General features: G+C 38.7%; 1 protein-coding gene across 1 annotated transcript in view; it reads right to left on the bottom strand.

Moving 5' to 3' along the window:
- Positions 1-8575, bottom strand: part of CNTLN (centlein) — a 193965-nt gene extending 185390 nt beyond the window's left edge. The window contains exon 1 of the mRNA XM_018080913.2: positions 8302-8575. Coding sequence (XP_017936402.2) covers positions 8302-8394 — 93 coding nt within the window. The 5' untranslated portion in view covers positions 8395-8575. The remainder of the gene's footprint in view (positions 1-8301) is intronic.
- Positions 8576-18436: the final 9861 nt, after the last annotated feature.

Below are 18436 nucleotides of genomic sequence, written 5' to 3'. Positions count from 1 at the left end.
TCAGAGAATATTTGCATATTTTTTAAGTCATGAGCTAGACAGTACCTGAAATACTTGAAACAGTGCGCTCTTAATAACAACAAAGGGCAAGATTATCTGAAGTCATTCCTTAAGAACAGCATACCTCCTTCCTGAACCAAAGCAGTTCGATGGGAAAACCAAACCAGCTACAGTCATTCTTCTTGACACTGAATCTGTAACTACATGGTAAACACGGACATCAAAGTGTGTTCTATAGGCTTCCTCAGTGCAATTGTAAAAATTACAAGCAGGAGCCTACACCTCTGCATGTAAAATATAGCTTCCTTTACTGACAAATAGTAATGTTTTGTCATTCCCATAGCAGGTAGCTTTTCACTCATGCCTATCTCATGGCAGTCAGAAGAACTCCCCAATGACTGGAGGAAAGGTAATTCCATGCCTTTTTTTAAAAAGGGTAAAAAGAAGGATCCTGGGAACCAACAACCTGTCAGCATTACCATGGTGCCCAGTAAAATCATGGAACAGACCCTCCTGGAGGCTATGACAAGGCATATGGATGACATGGAGGTGATTAGATACAGACAAGACTTCAGCAAGGGCAAACTGTGCCTGACTAATCTAATGGTCCTATAAAACGGGGTGACTGCATCACTGGATAAATGAAGAGCTGTAGATGTCACCCACCTAGACTTTCTAAAGCCTTTGATACAGTCCCCCACAACATTCTTGCCATTTCATTGGACAGCTATGGGTCTGATGGATGGACTACTAGATGGATAAGGAAGGGGATGGATAATCCTGTCCAGAGAGTTACAGTTAATAGGTCAATGTCGAAATGGAAACCAATCATGAGTGGTGGTGTCCCTCCAAGGTCCATACTGAGACCAACAGTGTTTAATATCTTCATAATTATGTCTTCATGATATAAACAGTACCAAGCTGAACGGCACAGTTTCTGCACCAGTAGGAAGAGGTGCCATCCTGAGGGAGGGACACTGGTAGGCTTGAAGAGCAGACCCATTAAAATCTCAAAGTTCAAATACGGCCAAGTGCAAGGTCTTGTACCTGGGTTGGGCAAATCCCAAGATCTATAACACAGACAAATTGATTGAGAGGAGTCCTGTGGAAAAGGATTTGGGGGTACTGGTGGAAAAAAACCCTGAACCTGAGCCAGCAACGTGCACTTGCAGACCAGAACGTCAGCTGTATCCTGGGCTGCATCAAAAGCCAAGCAGGTCAAGGGAGACAATTCTCACTCTCTAGTCTGCTATTGTGAGACCTCCACCAGGAGTACTGTGTCCAGCTCTGTGGACCCCAGCACCAGAAAGACATGGCCATATCAGCACAGGTCCATAGCAGGGCCACAGAACTGATCAGAGGCCTGGAATGCCTCTCTGTGAAAACAGGATGAGAGAGAGAGGTTTGTGTAGCCTGGAAAATGCTTACAAGAGACCTGATTACAGCCTTTCAATACCTGAAGGGCATTTGTAAGAAAGACAGACTTTTTACAAATGGCTGAAGTGACAGGAGAAGGGGTAACAGTTTTAAACTGAATGCCTTTTAATTTAAAAATATTTAAATTTAGATTAAATGTAGATTTAGATTGGACATAAAGAATGTGTGGACAACAAGATGATGTGGCAGTGGAAGACGCTTGCAGACCCCTCAAGACTGGAAGTGTTCAAAGACAAGCTGGACAGGGTTTTAAGCAACATGATCTACTGAAAGCCATCCCTGTCGGAAGGGCTGGACGAGATAATCTTTAAAGGTCCATCCAACCCAAGCTGTTCTATGATTCTGATCTCTATATAAAATCTTAAATTTCCACTCACACGCTAGGGTATTTTGAAATATTCACACACAGACATACTGTGAATAGGTAACTACTTTATAGAATGCAGAAGTATACTTTTTTTTGTTTAAATCTCACTCTTAGTTCATCTTCAGTTTTACTCAAATATTCTAAACCAGTACTTTTGAAAAGGAATACCAGGTATGTAAAATTTCATTCTAGTGAACTGAAATTTGTCAAAAGTAAAAGGAAATAAACTTAGCTATTCAACAACACTACTTCTGTCTATAATACATAAAGAGTAAGACCTTTATTAACAACACCTGTACTAATTAGACTCATGTGATTCACACTCCTTATGGCAAAATATAAGAGTATAAAATAACAAAAAAAACACCAAAAGCACTAAACACCTGGCATCCCTTGGCATCAATAAATACATGGTCTTCGCTTAATCACTAATAAAAGAAATTTGCATTTAATGAATGGAAGCATTAAACACTTTGCCCCATTTTGAAAGAACAGTATGGATATCAACAATTCATTCAGAAGAAACACTGACATGCTCAAATTCTCATACTGATAGTTCACAAAAATTTCAATGTTGGTCACAAAGGCAGAAGAATAACAGCAAAGTCAACAGAAAACACATCACCAGGGAAGAACTATGGTTTTGTTTTTTTAAATTTACTGTTATTTTCAATTCTCAGCTATTGATTTAAAACCATTTCTATTATGTACGATTGACATGCATCTCCAATACCTCTTCATCTATTATGAAGCAATGTAACGCCTTGGTGTTAGTTAATACATTTTTCATGTTTACTTGTAAATAAAGGGGGGGTGTTAAAACTACTTATTCAATGGTATCATTTATAACTAGATTTTCAGTGAGTGTCCTGGATCTTAAATTGGTCCAGAATGAATGAATGCATCTACTTTTTCAGCTAATGAAATATTTTCCATGAGAAAAATGGGTTATAGCAATCCGATCTGTTATCAATGCTAGTGATTGCAATGAGAATGTTTTACTGCCCTCCCTGAACCACAAAGTGACCAAAATGAGAGAGTTCCACTGCCCACAAAGTACTGTTTTTTTTCTGCGAATACACTATGAAATAGGACATGAAGACCAGAATGGGTCTAATGCACAGCTTTTCACAACAAGCAGGAAATGTAAAGCATAAAACAAGACCAGAAGCAACTAAGTCCCTGTCACTCCACTTCCCACAAAGGGCTGTTAGTCCCCTTTTTTGATTCTTTTCTACCCAAAAATGCCCACAGTTACACAAAGTCCATTCATGAAGATTGCTTTCCAACCGCTGTTAATAAAGAGAAACAAAAACGGCAGCAACCACGGGAAGATCTCTTTATTCTCCATTTGTATTTACCACTTTCTGACAGAAAGTGTGAAAATTTTGCCAGTGAATCTGCAGCAGCAGAACAGTCACAGACATATTACTGATCAGTTCCAAACTTTTTTACTAATGGAGAACTATCTATTTTTTAATGTATAAACTGCATTTGTAAAATGAAAACCATATAGGGCAGAATGGTTTCTCCGACTAAACTATATGGTCTGCAGACCACTGGCGGCTGACAGACTGTACCTTTTGGGCCATGAGCATAAACTGTGCAGAGTACCATGCAATGGTGTACTAAATTTCTAACACAGAAAAGGAGTAGGCATTATAAGCACTTCAGTTTTTGCAGAACCACAATTTTAGAAAGGAAGTCCTCAATTAGGAAAACACAGCATCCTTTCAGCAGTAAGAGATGTCACCTTACCTTTGAGAGCAAAACTGCAATGAATAAAATGAAGGCTGATAGTGTGGGGTTTTTTTTAAACTAATAATGGAAAAATTGTTAGGACACTTGTTTGAACTCAAAACAGCATTTTCAACAATTAAAGAGATCCTAGGCTGAAAAATATGAAATAAAGCTAAACAAACCAAAGCCGTCTTGTGAACAACACCAATAGCATAAGTAAAACTGGAAGATATGTATTTGCTTCTTCCAGCTTTCTGTATTACCATTAATACTGCTGGTTGTGGAAAACCCAGTCTTGAATCACACTGTCTTGTCCAAAGCGAGGATTTGATGATGTTTCCCATCACAGAATACTTGAAAGAACCATTCCTATCTTTTTAATTACAGAATAGTGGTGCATGAAAGAGTCTGTAGCTTAGCAAGAGAATGAGAGCTAGGACACCAAATACGAATCTTCTGCTTGAGGAATGAACAAAATTTTACACCAAATACCATTTTGATACCAAATGAAGTATCTTTCACAAAAAAAAGAAAAAAAAAAAGACTGCCAGAAACCAACCAGGGAATATTATGCTGTGAACCAATACAGACGAAATAGGTGGTTTTAAAGAAATATACGAGCTTAAAGTACATGAAAACTCAAAATGTACTGTTTCTGTTGGCTCAGAAACACCACTCACTATCATTTCCCTTATCAAAAACCCCAAAAAAACCCAACCAACCAAACAAAAAACCCCACACACAACCCACCAAACCACTCTAATTTCCTTCACCAGGAGCCACTATGCTTTGCAAAAACAGCACAACAGAAAATAATATGGGGTTAAAACATAAGCCAGATCTTTTAAACACCAAGCAGAAACAAAATCTACTGGGAGTAATAAGAACACAGGTATCAAAGACCTTCCATGGGAGGATCTTGAAATTTTATGGTCGTAGGCAACAGCATAAAACCCTGAAATGAAATGCAGCAGTTAACACAAACACTAGAGACAAGATATGTCATATCTTACTATCATCTTTGCCTTTTCACTGCCCCCCAACAACATCAAGCCCTTCACAGAAATGTAACAAGGTCCCAATGGAAACAAGAAATTTAAAAATAAAAAACAATTTCATGTTTTCAGTTGTTTTCCAGAACAATTACTTAATTTCTCAAGTAAAATAAGGAGGAGTATTTAAATTAAAAATTATTATCAAAATAATTATACAGTGCTTTATTGCAGACACAACCATAACTTTCCCAAAACAGCATACTATAGAGACAGATCTTTTCAGCTTTATACAAGGTTCCTCAGTAGACAATTTGGGAACTTGGCTTTCTCATTTTTGCAAATTCTATCATAGAATTACAAGTCAACACGAGTTTTCACAGACTGACTGCAACAAAATTGTTGTGATTTTAACATGTCCTACTCCAAGATCTTGCTTCTTATGATTCAAGCTCCCACAATGTTTTGAGGAGTACTAAAGAAAATATCAAATACTCCAAACCTAAGCTGCAGAATTCAAGACTTATCAGTAGAATCTCAGCTTTAGAAAAGAATGAAAGGGGGAAAAAAAAAAGGAAGTCAAAAATACCATATTTGACTCTGTACGAACCTTCACTTAGTGGGAAGTGTTATCTTAAAAGGCAGAATAAATAAGAATAAGAATCTAGTTTTGAACAGAAAGGGCACCATCCCAGATGAGTAAAATGGTCAGGTACTCCAGGATTCTGCTGCAGAACAGAGACAACATCCAGAAGTAGACGCCTGGAATACCTGTGGTTAGAGCAAAGCTAGCGTGCACAATACTTCCACCAGACTCAGGAGCTGCATTAGCTGGAAAAGGCTCCCAAGTATTCAGCCAATGGACCCCATATCATCAATGGGCTGCAGTTCCCTGAAAAGACTTTGTTTCAGAAGTGCAGTTTATATTACAGTGAATATAATGGTCCGAGAAGGTGTGTAGAAGAGAAACTTGGCATAATTTATTCAAATGCTAAATAACTGTTGGATGCATACATCTCTTCTCTAAAACTTTGAGTAGAGTTTCCTAGAACAAATTAAAGCTTTCAGCATCAATAATTTTATGTCTTTTTTTCTTTGGAAAAAAGTATTCAAGAGGCTAATACCTAAACAAATACCTAAGACTAATCCCTTTGTTCCGGTACACTGTTAAACCACTAAACTAGATTTCATCTGGGAAGTTTTTTTTGGAAGTACAATTTATGTGTCTGTGAACATATTACTCAGAAGGAAAAAGACTAAAAAAAAAAAGAAAGAAAAATCCCAGGCAATTTTGTCCAGTTGCTGGACTAAATGTTAACACCCTCTCACTAAAATCTTTTATAAAGACATTACATAACATTTCTATCCAAAATGCCTGCTAAGGCAGTCTACAGAAGGGATAGCCTCACCCAATAGCATGGAACATAGCACAAGCAAAATCTCACTAGATACTGAAACACTTTTATGCAAGGGTCTTCACACACCTCCACAGGTTGTCCTGAGAGGTTGCAGCCTCCAGCCATGGGAACACTCAAAACCTAACTGGACACCATCCTGAGCAATCTGCTCTAGGGTGGGGTGCAATACATTCTCTCAAGAGGTCCCTTTCAACATAAATGGTTTCACAACTCTACTAAAAAGACCTACAAATTTTCAAAGACATCACAAGAACCAAAGAAGTTCTTAGATCTAAATGAAACTAAGTAGATCACAGCAGATCAAACAAAATTCCACAAAAGGAATTAGTTGGCCAGCAAAAACTTCGTATTACAACTGTGAAGAAAGTAGAAAAACATAACATTGACACTACCTATATGTATTTATGTTTTCAAATAGCCTGTCTTTCCACAAATTTTTCACAAAATATGACCTTAAAATGGATTAATCATCCCCAAATAATTTTATCAGTTGACTTTCAAACCAGTTGAAGGATCTTACCGAAACCCACTTTAGTTCCCCTTCAAATTCAGAATATCTTCACAAAACTTTCTTTTTAAAAAGTTAATTACCTTATATAATACTACATTGAAAAAGCTGCATAATTTACTACATTATCACCTCTTTTACTGGCTTTTACTGGCTTCCCTGTTCTTTACATAACATATACATGCTTAAACCTGTCTAAATTTATTGACGGATTAGTATGGTAAAGATGTCTACATTGCAGTGCTTTCAGAGAAACCCTGTTTATAGATTACTACCTCGCTTTTCTTTTTATTTTATTAGGAACCTGAAATAAATCCTGCAGACATGCATCCCCTGTCATCAGAAAGATGGTATACATTGGATACTACCTAGTGCTGGAGAGATTATTGCAGAACACTGACTGGCTTCTGTTTTCAACTATTTCCTGTTCTTTTTTGCCTGCTTCCCTCCTAGAAACTACCTGATCTAATAAAAGACAAAGATACAAGAACGGCAAGATAATATGCAGGAGAATTAAAATAAATACATTTAAAATATTTTCTGTTTTCTGACTTTTAAAAAGACTGGAATGTGTTCATTAAGAGACAAACAGAAACGCGCACATAATTGAATGCATCTAAAGGGGAAATCAGATGTTTAACTACAATTTTTGTATATTAAGTTACATTATCAAAGGGATTAGGAATTCAGATTTGTACTGTTTACTTCCAAGTTTCTATTATTTTTAATGCTCTTCAAAAATATTATATCCTACTATGTTTTAGTAATTTATAATTTATGTTCAACTACCAAATGAGCAGACGACCGGGCCTTCCTTCTGCTTCCACCAAATTTTGTCTGATAGTGCACATCTGCATACTAGGAATATATATCTTCATAAAGAGTTTTCTGAACTTCTCCCACAAGACATTGAAGATACCCCCAAACCATTCAGCATTATTCAGCATTTCCAAACAGGATTTTCATTAACAGCTCCCTCTCCTCATAGATCTTCCATGCAATATGTTTTTTCAAGAAGTCTGAATTCTACCCACAGCAGGGACCAGTGCCAGTTGTCAGGTGTACCAAAGCTGCTTGGAGAAGGGAACCTCGACTAACTCCACGGTGGATGCTTTCTTCTGATGACCACATCAGCCCAGGCCTTCATGGCCTTAACCAGACCACATGCCACATGAAAGTACTATTTTGGCTTCCATCAAGCGAGAAAGCATCTGCAGCATTAAATGTCACCTTCCTCTCTGCTGCATACTTCTGGTGTAATCCACGTGTTTGGTAGAGAATTTTCACTCATTTTGTATTATCAACACTCTCATATTTTCAGGAAATACACCTAAATGTCAGCGATGAACAACTAAATAGAAAAATGAGGGCAGCGTACCTATGAATGGAGGTCTCAAGGAACGACACACGGGGGAACTTTTCAAAGTGCACCCATAATTAGTCATTAAGCCCTCCCTCCCCAGAAGCGGCTCAAGTATACTTAATCCCCCTGCAAGGCTGGGCGAGAGATTAAATGACCTCCAAAGATTCCTTCAAGACCTACAATTCTCTAAAACCCCTCTGCCTGTTCATTTTTCCCCGGAGTTGCACAAGGCAGCACATCGGGACTACTGCCATTACAATTCAAGCAAATCGTGGCTTCTGGGGAGGAACGAAAAAGCTCTCAGGACAGGTGGTTTCAGCCAGGGCAAGGGCCCGGACCGGCTTAATTACCGTCCCGGAACTGCCCGGGGCCCCGCTCCCCGTCCTTGCCTTCCGGGCCCCCCAGGAGCGTGACCCGAACGCGCAGCACCCGGGGGACTCGCCAGCCCGGCTCCGGGCGACCCCGCGCTCCGGTACCTGGCAGCTGCTCGGCTCCTCCGCCAGACCCCGCAGCTCCTCCTCCAGCTCCGCCACCCGCCGTGCCGCCGCCTCCACGCCCCACGAAGCCATCGCCGAGAGCCCCTCGCCGCTGCTCCAGCAGGGACGGCGAGGATACAGGAGGGTCCGCGCCGGGCGGAGCGGGCTCACGCAACCCCCGCCCGCGCCTGGGGGAGAGAAACGTCGCCGTGAACCACAGAAATGAAAACTTTGCCCCGCTCCGCCGCACTCCAGGCGCAGGCGAGCGCCGGAAACCGCAGGGCAGGGGAGGACGCGGTGCAATGACGTCAGCGCTGCCCCAGCAAGGAGAAGGGGCGAGGGGCGCGTTTGAATTCGCCCGCCCGAGCCGCGGCCGCGCATGCGCCTTGTCGGGGCGGGCGGTCCCGGGGCGGGAGACTGGGAGCGGGAGACTGGGAGCGGGAGACGTTCTGCTGGCGAGGAACGGCACCTCGGAAGGGTGGGCTGCGTGAGCCGTCAGTCCCCCCCCCATGTGCGAGTCCAGACTTCTTTTTTCCTCACAGTCCCTATAGGAGCAGCTGCTGTCTAGCCAGGGTGCTAAGAGAGGGATGTTGGAAATGCCTGGGAATCCAGCGGGTTCCTGCCCTTCCTGAGCTGTAGGAGCACCTGTGCCGCGTCTCTGTTTAGATATCAGATATTTCCATATGAACCGTGCAGATCACAGGCTCATAGAATGGCAGAATGGGTCAGGTTGGAAGGGACCGCAGTGGGTCATCTGGTCCCATCCCCTGCTCAAGCAGAGTCGTCCCAGAGCACATGGCACAGGATTGTGTCCGGATAGTTCTTGAATATCTACAGTGAGGGAGACTCCACAACATCTGTGGACAATCTGTTCCGGTGCACGGTCACCCTCACAATAAAGAAGTTCTTCCTCATGTTCAGATGGAGCTTCTCGTGCACCAGTTTCTGCCTCTTGTCCTATTGCTCAGCACCAGGAGGACACCCTCCCTTCAGGTACTTAGAGATATTGCTGAGGTAATGAGATTTTTCTCGGTGTTCTGCTGTGAGGTGCTGAGTCTCCAGCATACCTCAGTGAGATGCATCTTGCCTTTTCCTTTTTGTTTATATGGTTTGTTTTTTTTCCTTTTTCTCTGAATTAAGTAATAACGTTTGCAAGACAATGTCAGAAACCTGTTTTTAGAGCAGGTCTTGATAGCACTTTAAGATGCGTGAGCATACCTCCTCAGACAGGAAGGTTATTCAGATTTATCAGTCCCAGAGTTGGATTTCAGGGCCTCCAACTGAAAGCTAAGGCTTGGAAGATCTAACCATTACAAGTAAGTGAAATACTTGGGCTGGTGCAGTTATATAAATGTATTGGTTTTAAGATCCGGATATGCAGAGTACCTGGTTTTCCAATAAGGGGTTAAATAGCATTTGCCAAAGCAAATCCTTGTGCATTTCCTGTAGCCTACTTGGGAAGCAAAGTACTCATAAAAAGCAGAGTTTCTCCCAGACAAATGGAAAAAAGTTGAAACATGGGGGCAGAATATATTTTAGCCTGGAAAGAAGCACCAACTGAATTGCATTTCACCGATGTCAGTATCTTGCTACACCTTTATAAAAACAGCTGCTTTTATAAAGAAGTATATTTTCTTTTCCCCTCCTTTGTAACTTTTGTACAGTTTGTGGAAAAGTTGCCCTGTAACAAGTACCACTGTAACAAGAAACAAAATTCTTTGTGTGTGTGTGCTTGCAGAGAAGCAAAGGAGGTTTAAGCTTTGTGTGAACTAGAATATATGTTAAAATACCCAATCCTTCCACCTTTGGCTGTGGGAGAAAGATTTCTGCATCCTTGGGGATAGCTTTGCCTGTCAAATTTGATTTTTGCTGCATATTGATCTCTAGAGTCCCTTCTCAGAAAAGAAAAGTGGCTACACTACTTGAGCCCAAATTATCTATTTCTTTAATATATTTTTGTAAGAGTTTTTACTATTACTGCAATTATTGCATGTACAATTACAAATGTAAACTTCAAGGTGAGAGACTGCACTGACTGTTTTCTTCCAGTTATATGGAAATCTAAGGAGATTCAACAATTACTGGATCAATACTATGTCTCTCCTCAGAACATCCTTTATAATTTTTATTGTAACTTTTACAGTTGTATATTGTATCATCTCATATTAGTGATCTTGCACTTTCAGTTACTTATCTTTGTGTGTTATTACATGTGCCTTTTGCAATCAGATATGTCTGTCACGTTTTGGCCTCATAAGCCACCAGCGTGCCTGTAACAAATGTGGATAGAGCCTTCCCAAATCTTCGTTCGCAAAGCCTAGCCATGATTACATGTGCATTTGACTATAATGACCATTATCATGTCATAATTTTAACATGTTTATATTTTAAACTTTTTGTTTGCTTTTAGGGTTTTCTAATTCTCCTTTACCATAAGTTACCCAGTTACTATGATTCTACGTAGCCTTTGCTTTTTCCACATCCCTTGCCCTTTAATAACCATCTTCTCTGCTTTCTGTTTCCTAATATTTTTATCATTGTCCCTTTGACCGTTTGTTCCGTATTACACCTGGGCAACAAGGAGCTAACCTTACTTAAAAAACAATATGCTTGGATTAACTGCTAAACAACTACAATGACTAAACAGTATTTAAAAACATTTTCCAAGTACAGGGTCATTCAAAGTTTAGCTGAAAAAATTCACTTATTACAGGGGCTAGGTTCACAGCTTGACACAACACAAAAGACCACAATTTCCTATGACTTTAGAATCTTAGAACTTTGTGCATATGCTTTTTGTGTAGACACAATATGTTACCGCAATTAACACACAACTAACACTTTCCCATTGCAAGATACTTATTTTGAGGACTTTTTTATATAATGAATCACCTTTGCATTTTTTTTCCTGCCATTTCATAAATTGATTCTCTAGAAAAACTTTCCAATTATTAACCCAAACAGTATTCATGATAATTCTTAGAATAATTTAGAAAACTAAAGTGTGTGGTTAGCAAGTTTTGGTGAATTGAGAGACCTTGCCTTGTATCAGAGTATTCTGTGTATTGTCTTTCTCCCAGATCTTTGTATTTTGGAATACCTGCATTTACAGCTATCAAATGCAAATCTGCTAGGCAGATTTCTTCCAATTCTAAATGTTTCCCTCTGGATTTCACTTTTTTCAAATGAAACTACATTCAGTTTGATTGGGTCAGCACAAGAAATTTTCCAAATACATAACTGTTGAGTAAGCATGCAATTTTTTTGTTGCTTTTCCACTTGTAAGAGGTCTACTAGAAATATATTGTGCAATTCAAACCTAGTTGCTAGGGCTTTTGTCACTTACAGTGTTTGTGAAAGTTACTCATAGAGAAGTGCTCCCTAATTTGCCTTGGAGGCAGAAGCATTGATATTTTTGGTTTGGTTTTTTTTTGCAGCTGGGAAATTCCACATCTTTCATTGAATCATGTTCATATTACACACAAAATTGCTGAAAATATTTCTAGCAGGTTTTGGCAATGTTCTCAATATTTTAGTAATTTATGTGCTTCTCAAGAACATATTATAACTCTAGAAATATGTTAGATCTTGTTTAGACAATGAATTCAAAACATACTTGTTTTCAATAAAAGTTTATGGATGTTTTGTGGTGTAGATTTGGTTTGGGTTTTTTTACTTATGTATGCATTCAGGGCTGCTGGGGACATTCTTTTCACTTTTGTGACGGCTATAAATAATAATGTGATTATAGTTATAGGAACAATAGTTTGGGGATATAAAAATGGCAAGGTCTGTAAGGAGAAGTAGTATCTGATATCGGATCACCTGTCATAACCAAGAGAACAGGTAGACCATTTAAATGGAAAAAAATGGTGAAAAAAGTATTTGACCAAAACTACACTTTTTTTTTCCAACTGCATGTTATAAAGGATACTACTTCAGACCTCATTCCTACCCTTATAACATATTCAATTGAATTAGCACAGTTTAAAAAAACAGACCTGGAAAAGGTCAGCATAGCAGCCCTAGATTCATTGATGCAGGGACCTGGAGTTCCACCATTAGTGTTATTCACTTTTCACTCAGTGACAAGAAAGTGCCATTCATCTCATAATCAGAGAAGAATACAGCAGAGGTCTTATCTACCCCCAAAAAGACAAGACAGAAAACCAAGTAACCTCCTAAAATTTATCAAAATTCCTAGGACATGGCTTCCTGGGGAAAGTTCCTCTGGTTTACTGCAAACTTTTCTAGTACACACTACCATGTGTATAGGCTGGGTGTGTAAACATCAATCAACAGGGCAGCTACATCATGATGCCGAAGGAGTCTGTAACATGGCCTTCCTGTCACAGTCTTCCACTTACCTTTGCCATCAGGAAGGCTTTGTTTTTTCGTTGTCTCATAAATGAGGTCACAGACCTCGGTAGTGCAACCTTCAAGGCAATGAAAAACACAAGCTACTAATATAAATTAGGGTGCGTCAGCAGGAAAAAAAGCACAGAGGAAGGAGGTGGTTATCAGTGTCCTGGACATGAAGATGAAGTTTTCCCCACCCCATAGCACCTGCCAGCAACAGGAGGCCTAGAAGGAGAGACAGACAGCTGGAAGTCATTAAGAGGGGGAAGCAGATTCCAGAGTTCAGCTGTCCTGGCAGACGGAGATTGGGTTTATGTTGCCATAAGATGAGGAGGTGTGTTTAGCTGAGCACTGGGAGTTGATCGTTTAATTGTTAATTTGTTTCTAAGTGAAATTAAACAAGGAAGGAGTTGACTTTGACCTTGCATGTATTGTGTAGCCTGTGTCATAACTGGGAGAGTCACCTGGTTATGGGAGGGTTACATGGAAAATGAAGAGCAGAATTCCATAACCCTGAAACAGGGTATGAAGAGTACGTGACCACCCATGCTCAGTAAGTAAGACATGAGACCCTTCTTAACCCAAGGAGTGGTTGTTGGAAGGGGTAATACCATCCATGACCACCAAACTTGTTGAGTATGCAGAGGATGCAGATGAGACTCTCCCTAACCCTAGGGATGGCAGCTGAGAACATACTCCTACACATCCTCCCTCTTACCAGCCCGTTGAATTGTACCCTGCTGGGCAATGCACTGAAACACACTGATTTTGTGACTGCGGACAGATTAAAAGTATAAGTACTGGAATTAATTAAATAAGAAATTCAGGTTTAATTTTAAAAAATTGCTACACTACAAGCTTTTATCAATCAGAAATAATAAGAGAATTTTTAACAGAAGTATTAATGTGAATATCTCAGGCAAGCTGCAAAATTCATATAAGTATAGTTTACCTCCTTTTACGTGATGGAGAGGTTAAGGTGTAGTCAGGTTAAGTCACAGCAGAGTGCACAGCAGTAGTGTTGATAAAGCTGTTTTTGCTCAGAACAGAGCCAAGCCGTATGATTTTCAGGTCTTTGTTTAACAGTTCATACTGTCTTAAAAAGACAAAAAAAAGACTTCAGGAAAACGAACAAGTTGAAAAGAAATATAAGCACTGGTAATTTAGTCAAAAAATATTTGCAGCAATTAAAACACTTTCTAGTTTTGTCAATATACTTTAATTACTGTTATATATTATTTTACAGACACTAGCTTTTAAAGAAGAAAAAATACTTGCTCCCACTCCAAGATAAAGGGTTTTGACATCTTGTTATATAATTTTCCTTTTGCCTCAATTATCTTGCTGAATTTTTTTGCTTGAAATTCCAAGCTAAATGTCCTTCTGTTTGTCTCAGTTGACCATCAGGTTTAAGTTACAGTTACTTACAATCACTTAAATTCAGAAACTACTTCAGATGAACAAGCAGGGTTCTATTTTTATTATCTGTGTGCATTGTGGCAGTACCTAAAAGTTACTGGGAGGCCACTTTGTGCTGCAGTATTTCAGTTGCTAACACTGTTCCCAAAAGAACTGTTTGCTATAAATTCCCAGCCCAAAGAGAATAAAAAACAGATACTGCACATTGCATTCTAGGGTGGTACTGCAGACTCAGCCCAACATGAACTTTTCTTGCAGCCTGAACTCCATCATCACAGTGGGACTCAACTGACTCAGTTTACTGAGATAGAGATCGTATATTTTGGCAGCGATGCAAAGTTGTACATTTGAACTTCCCTTTCCTACTGTGGTTGAGTTTAGAGTAACAAAGTGAGACTTCATGTCTGTTGATTCAAGTTTTTAGACACTTTTTACTCAACAGAGTTGCTTCCTTTAGAGATAGAAAATATTTAATGAATAAATACTATATAAATATCTATATTTTCATTTAAAAAAGTATTATAAATGTAATGCAGACTGCAATTAAAATTATCTGAGAGATAAAAAGTAATTCTTGCAGAAATTAAGGAGAGTTTAATACTGAATTTTGATATATGTGTTTGTTTTGGTTAATTTTTGTCAGCAGTTGTATCCTAGTAATATGCACAAGACAAGAATTGATTTAAGCATGTAAAAGAATTTAATTATTTTCTGAAGTCAGACAGTAAGGGTTCAGAGGTTAGCTTTTCATGCTTACTCATTTATGGAGTGGACAGGCAGTTGTCAGATCATGTTCAGTTTCAAATTTACAAAAACACAGGAATAGAATTCTTTCTACAGTTTATTTTCCATTCTAGTATAAAAGTAAATAAATAACATTCTATTAGAGTGGTTAGCCAAGAATTATTACATTCCTTTTATTTTTTTCTCCAGAAAATGAAATTTAATTATTGCCAGCTCTCACAATTTTATTGCAAGCTCGTTGTTATTTTCTTTAAACTCCTTCTGGAGTCTTTTGATTACATAAGAATTTCTAGGTTGCTTCTTCTTACGCTTTTAGCACTTCTATCCCACACTGTAAAAATATGCCCCAAATTTGATCTAAGAATTCAAAAACTGAAACTGAAATATAAACAGCTATTAGAAATCACTGTTTTATTTTCATTCCGACCTGCGGTTTTTGGACAGTTAGTATAGGTAACACTAGACATCTCTTGTAACCCACAGGAAAAAAAACCAAACAGCTAATTTGATTTTACTACCCAAATGGTAGAAATGTGCCAATGAAAACTTGATACAGATACTAAAAAGATGATATTAATATTTTTCACTGCTTTAGTTGTCTGAACTCTTACTACAATATGACATATTGAGGCTGTGAACTATATAAAGGAAATATGTAGCCAAGACAGCAATTGCATTAGATCATGCGTTGATTTCCCTCCACTTTATTCAGGGGATGAGATATAGCTACAAATACAGGGATACAAGTAGCCTCATCTTGCAAACTAACTCTGCTTTTTCGTTATTCTCAGCTAAGTCTTTGTATTCCCAGTGAGTGCCAGGTTGACGTCTGTCTCCCCTGACCAGTCCTGTATCCTGACCACATGACTCCTGACCACATAATTGGTTTTAGAAGTATGCTCAAAATTATCCGATTCCTGAGTTGCTCTGATCTTCTGCATGTGCTTTCTGGCGGTATTTCATGAACTAGAAAATCCTTTGTGACGTTAAGTCTTTTATCTTTTCCAAGGTGTCATTTCTGAGAATCCAGCCAAGTTAATTTAGATGTTAGTACTTTGACAAACGACCTCTGAATAATCCAGCAGCAGCTTCAAATATAGTCTTAGTCATCTCTGGCCCCCTGTGGATGGCTGAGTCTTACTGAGAAGCTTTTACATGAGGAGCAGAGCAAGCTGCAGAAGACAGTAGCTTCTTAAAATGTTGTAGCTTTACTAGATGATAATAGTCGTATACCCTTCAGGAACAATCAAGAATATAACTTGGACTGCATAAATTCTTATTATCTATGTGCATAATTCTGTTTTTGTCTACTATGAATGGGGAATATTCATCTGGCATATCCGAAGAATCTGTCATATATTGTGCTAATGGGATTATTTGGTATTTTGCATACATTGCAACATTCCTGCCAAATACCTTGATTTTTTTAAAGAAAAATTTGGGAAGCTTGGTGCTAATGCCTCAGCTTGCTCAGATACCACTTTAAGCATTTTTGTTGGTGCTAATAATACAGAAGTCTGCCAACTCATGGAGACCCACTTCATTCTGAAACCTCTTGGTATCAGAGTAGACAGAGGAAATGTAACCTAATACATGAGGGTCATTCAGCCCGCTGTAATTATTTACCCAATTGCACAATATTTATTAGAGGATGGTTCTGACCTCATGCTTCACAAAAAACTCTTCTATTATTCTTACAACATGCAGCATAGGGAAAATAGCTATTATATTGATTTATATTGTAGATGAAATGTTTGTGGGCCCAGGGTCACACTTGTGTTCCCCTGACTGACTATGGGTAGAAAACATTTTCAGTCATTGTCCTTTTTCCCTGTCCCACCATTGTGTAGTGAGAAGCTTGACCTTTCTGTTTGGAAATATTTTACAAGATAGTAAGTACATGTAGGAAATAACTCTGAAATAGTAGGATAAATTAGAAGGCCTGCGTTTGGGCAAGTCATCAAATTGGAGAGGTACAAAATAAAAATGCTTCAATGCCTGGAGGGCATCAATGAAAAAAATTAAAGACAATATTTATGCAAGAAAATTTCAGGACAGTAATTTCTCCCAGCAGCTAAAGAAAATCTGGGTCTGTGAAGATAGTTTTTGCTCTTAAATAGGATTCTTATTTTTTAAACATAAAAAATACATCACTATGAGAGTTCCAAAAGATAAACTGTGCCTAGATACAGCAGAAGATTTAGTATTCTGGTATCCCAGATTAAATCAATAACTGGCATCTTATCTGGCCCAGTTATTGAGAGAACATGATTTGCTTTTTCTTTGCATCATGTTAATGGATTTCTTTTCCTGTTGAATAATACCTCTGTATGAATACTGTTTTAAAGCTTATTTGGGTGAAAATGTTCTTTGTACAGATTATATAATTATCTAGGATTATATAGAGCAGAGTGCTGCTTACAGAAGTGCTGTTACTTGGGTCTGTTGTTTTCTAGTAGCCAAAGTAATCAAAACCAATATATTTCATTGTTAACTTCACACAAAGGTGCAGGTAACTGTGCAGCCTCTGACTCACTTAAGAAATGGAAATTATTAATCAGAATGTTTATCAGAATTCCAGGTAGTAGAAAAAAGTTAGAAATATATAACAAAAGGTAAAATATACCCTTCCTTAATGTGATGATTTTAAAATAATTATATTTATTTAAGTGGTTATGTTGATAAGGACTTGTCGCAGGAATTATGGCTTACAGAACCAAAATTACAGCAGATTGGTTTGCATACATGTTATTAATTTGCTCAGGTTTTTTTGCCCTTATATAAACTTATTGTATCTAGGACTGGAGCAGTAGTTGTCTGCCACTGTCTCTAGGCCCGGTAGGTATATTGCCTTTGCCTCCAAGCACCTGCATTATCCATAATGAGAGCAGAGACTACTTTTTTCTAATCTTGGGCCCATGTCTAGACAATATTAAGAATGAATTGCAGTTCTACCGAACAGGAAGCCTGCTACTTTCTTTCACACTCTTTTTCTTTGTATGGGTAACAAAACTTCAACTACATGTTTCTGTTCCTTGAAACAGTAAAATTTTATTTAAATCGTTGTCAGTTGTCACCTGCCCTTTTGCTGATCAGTGCCTTTTATTCTGACCAAATGAAACTCAATAGCATCTATTTACTTCTAAAATCTTCAGAAGTAAGTGAGTTTATGTGTCTGTGTGTGTGATGGCTCGGGAACATGGGACCACAAGAGAAAGGTCACACCATTCTTTATTTCCTTCATTCTGGCATATTCAAGCATACTCTTAGATCATTCCTGTCTCTGATTTTTGCTTTCCTTTTCTGAAAAATGCATGCTGTTCTACACATTAGAAACATACTGTTTCTAAAACTGGTTCTTCCTTGGTACCACCTTTTTCTCATTTCTCCATCTTGATCATCAGTGCAGGTGACTGATGATTTTATTCTCCTTCAGTCAGATCCTTCTTCTGATTTATCCCTGTGGTTATGTTGCTAAATGGACCATCCCTAAATGGGCCATCCCTCTTATTCAGGAGTTGCCCCTCCATGTTCTGTTTTTCAGTACTATTGACAAATTCTTAGGTAAGCTGTCAGCTTCCTGTGTTCTAGCCTCCTCCAGTTCTTCTAACCT

This window comes from Manacus vitellinus, unplaced genomic scaffold (assembly GCF_001715985.3).
Source record: "Manacus vitellinus isolate BGI_N305 unplaced genomic scaffold, ASM171598v3 scaffold_50_pilon, whole genome shotgun sequence".
NCBI classification, from domain to species: Eukaryota; Metazoa; Chordata; class Aves; order Passeriformes; family Pipridae; genus Manacus; species Manacus vitellinus.
This window is presented reverse-complemented; position numbering and strand designations above follow the sequence as displayed.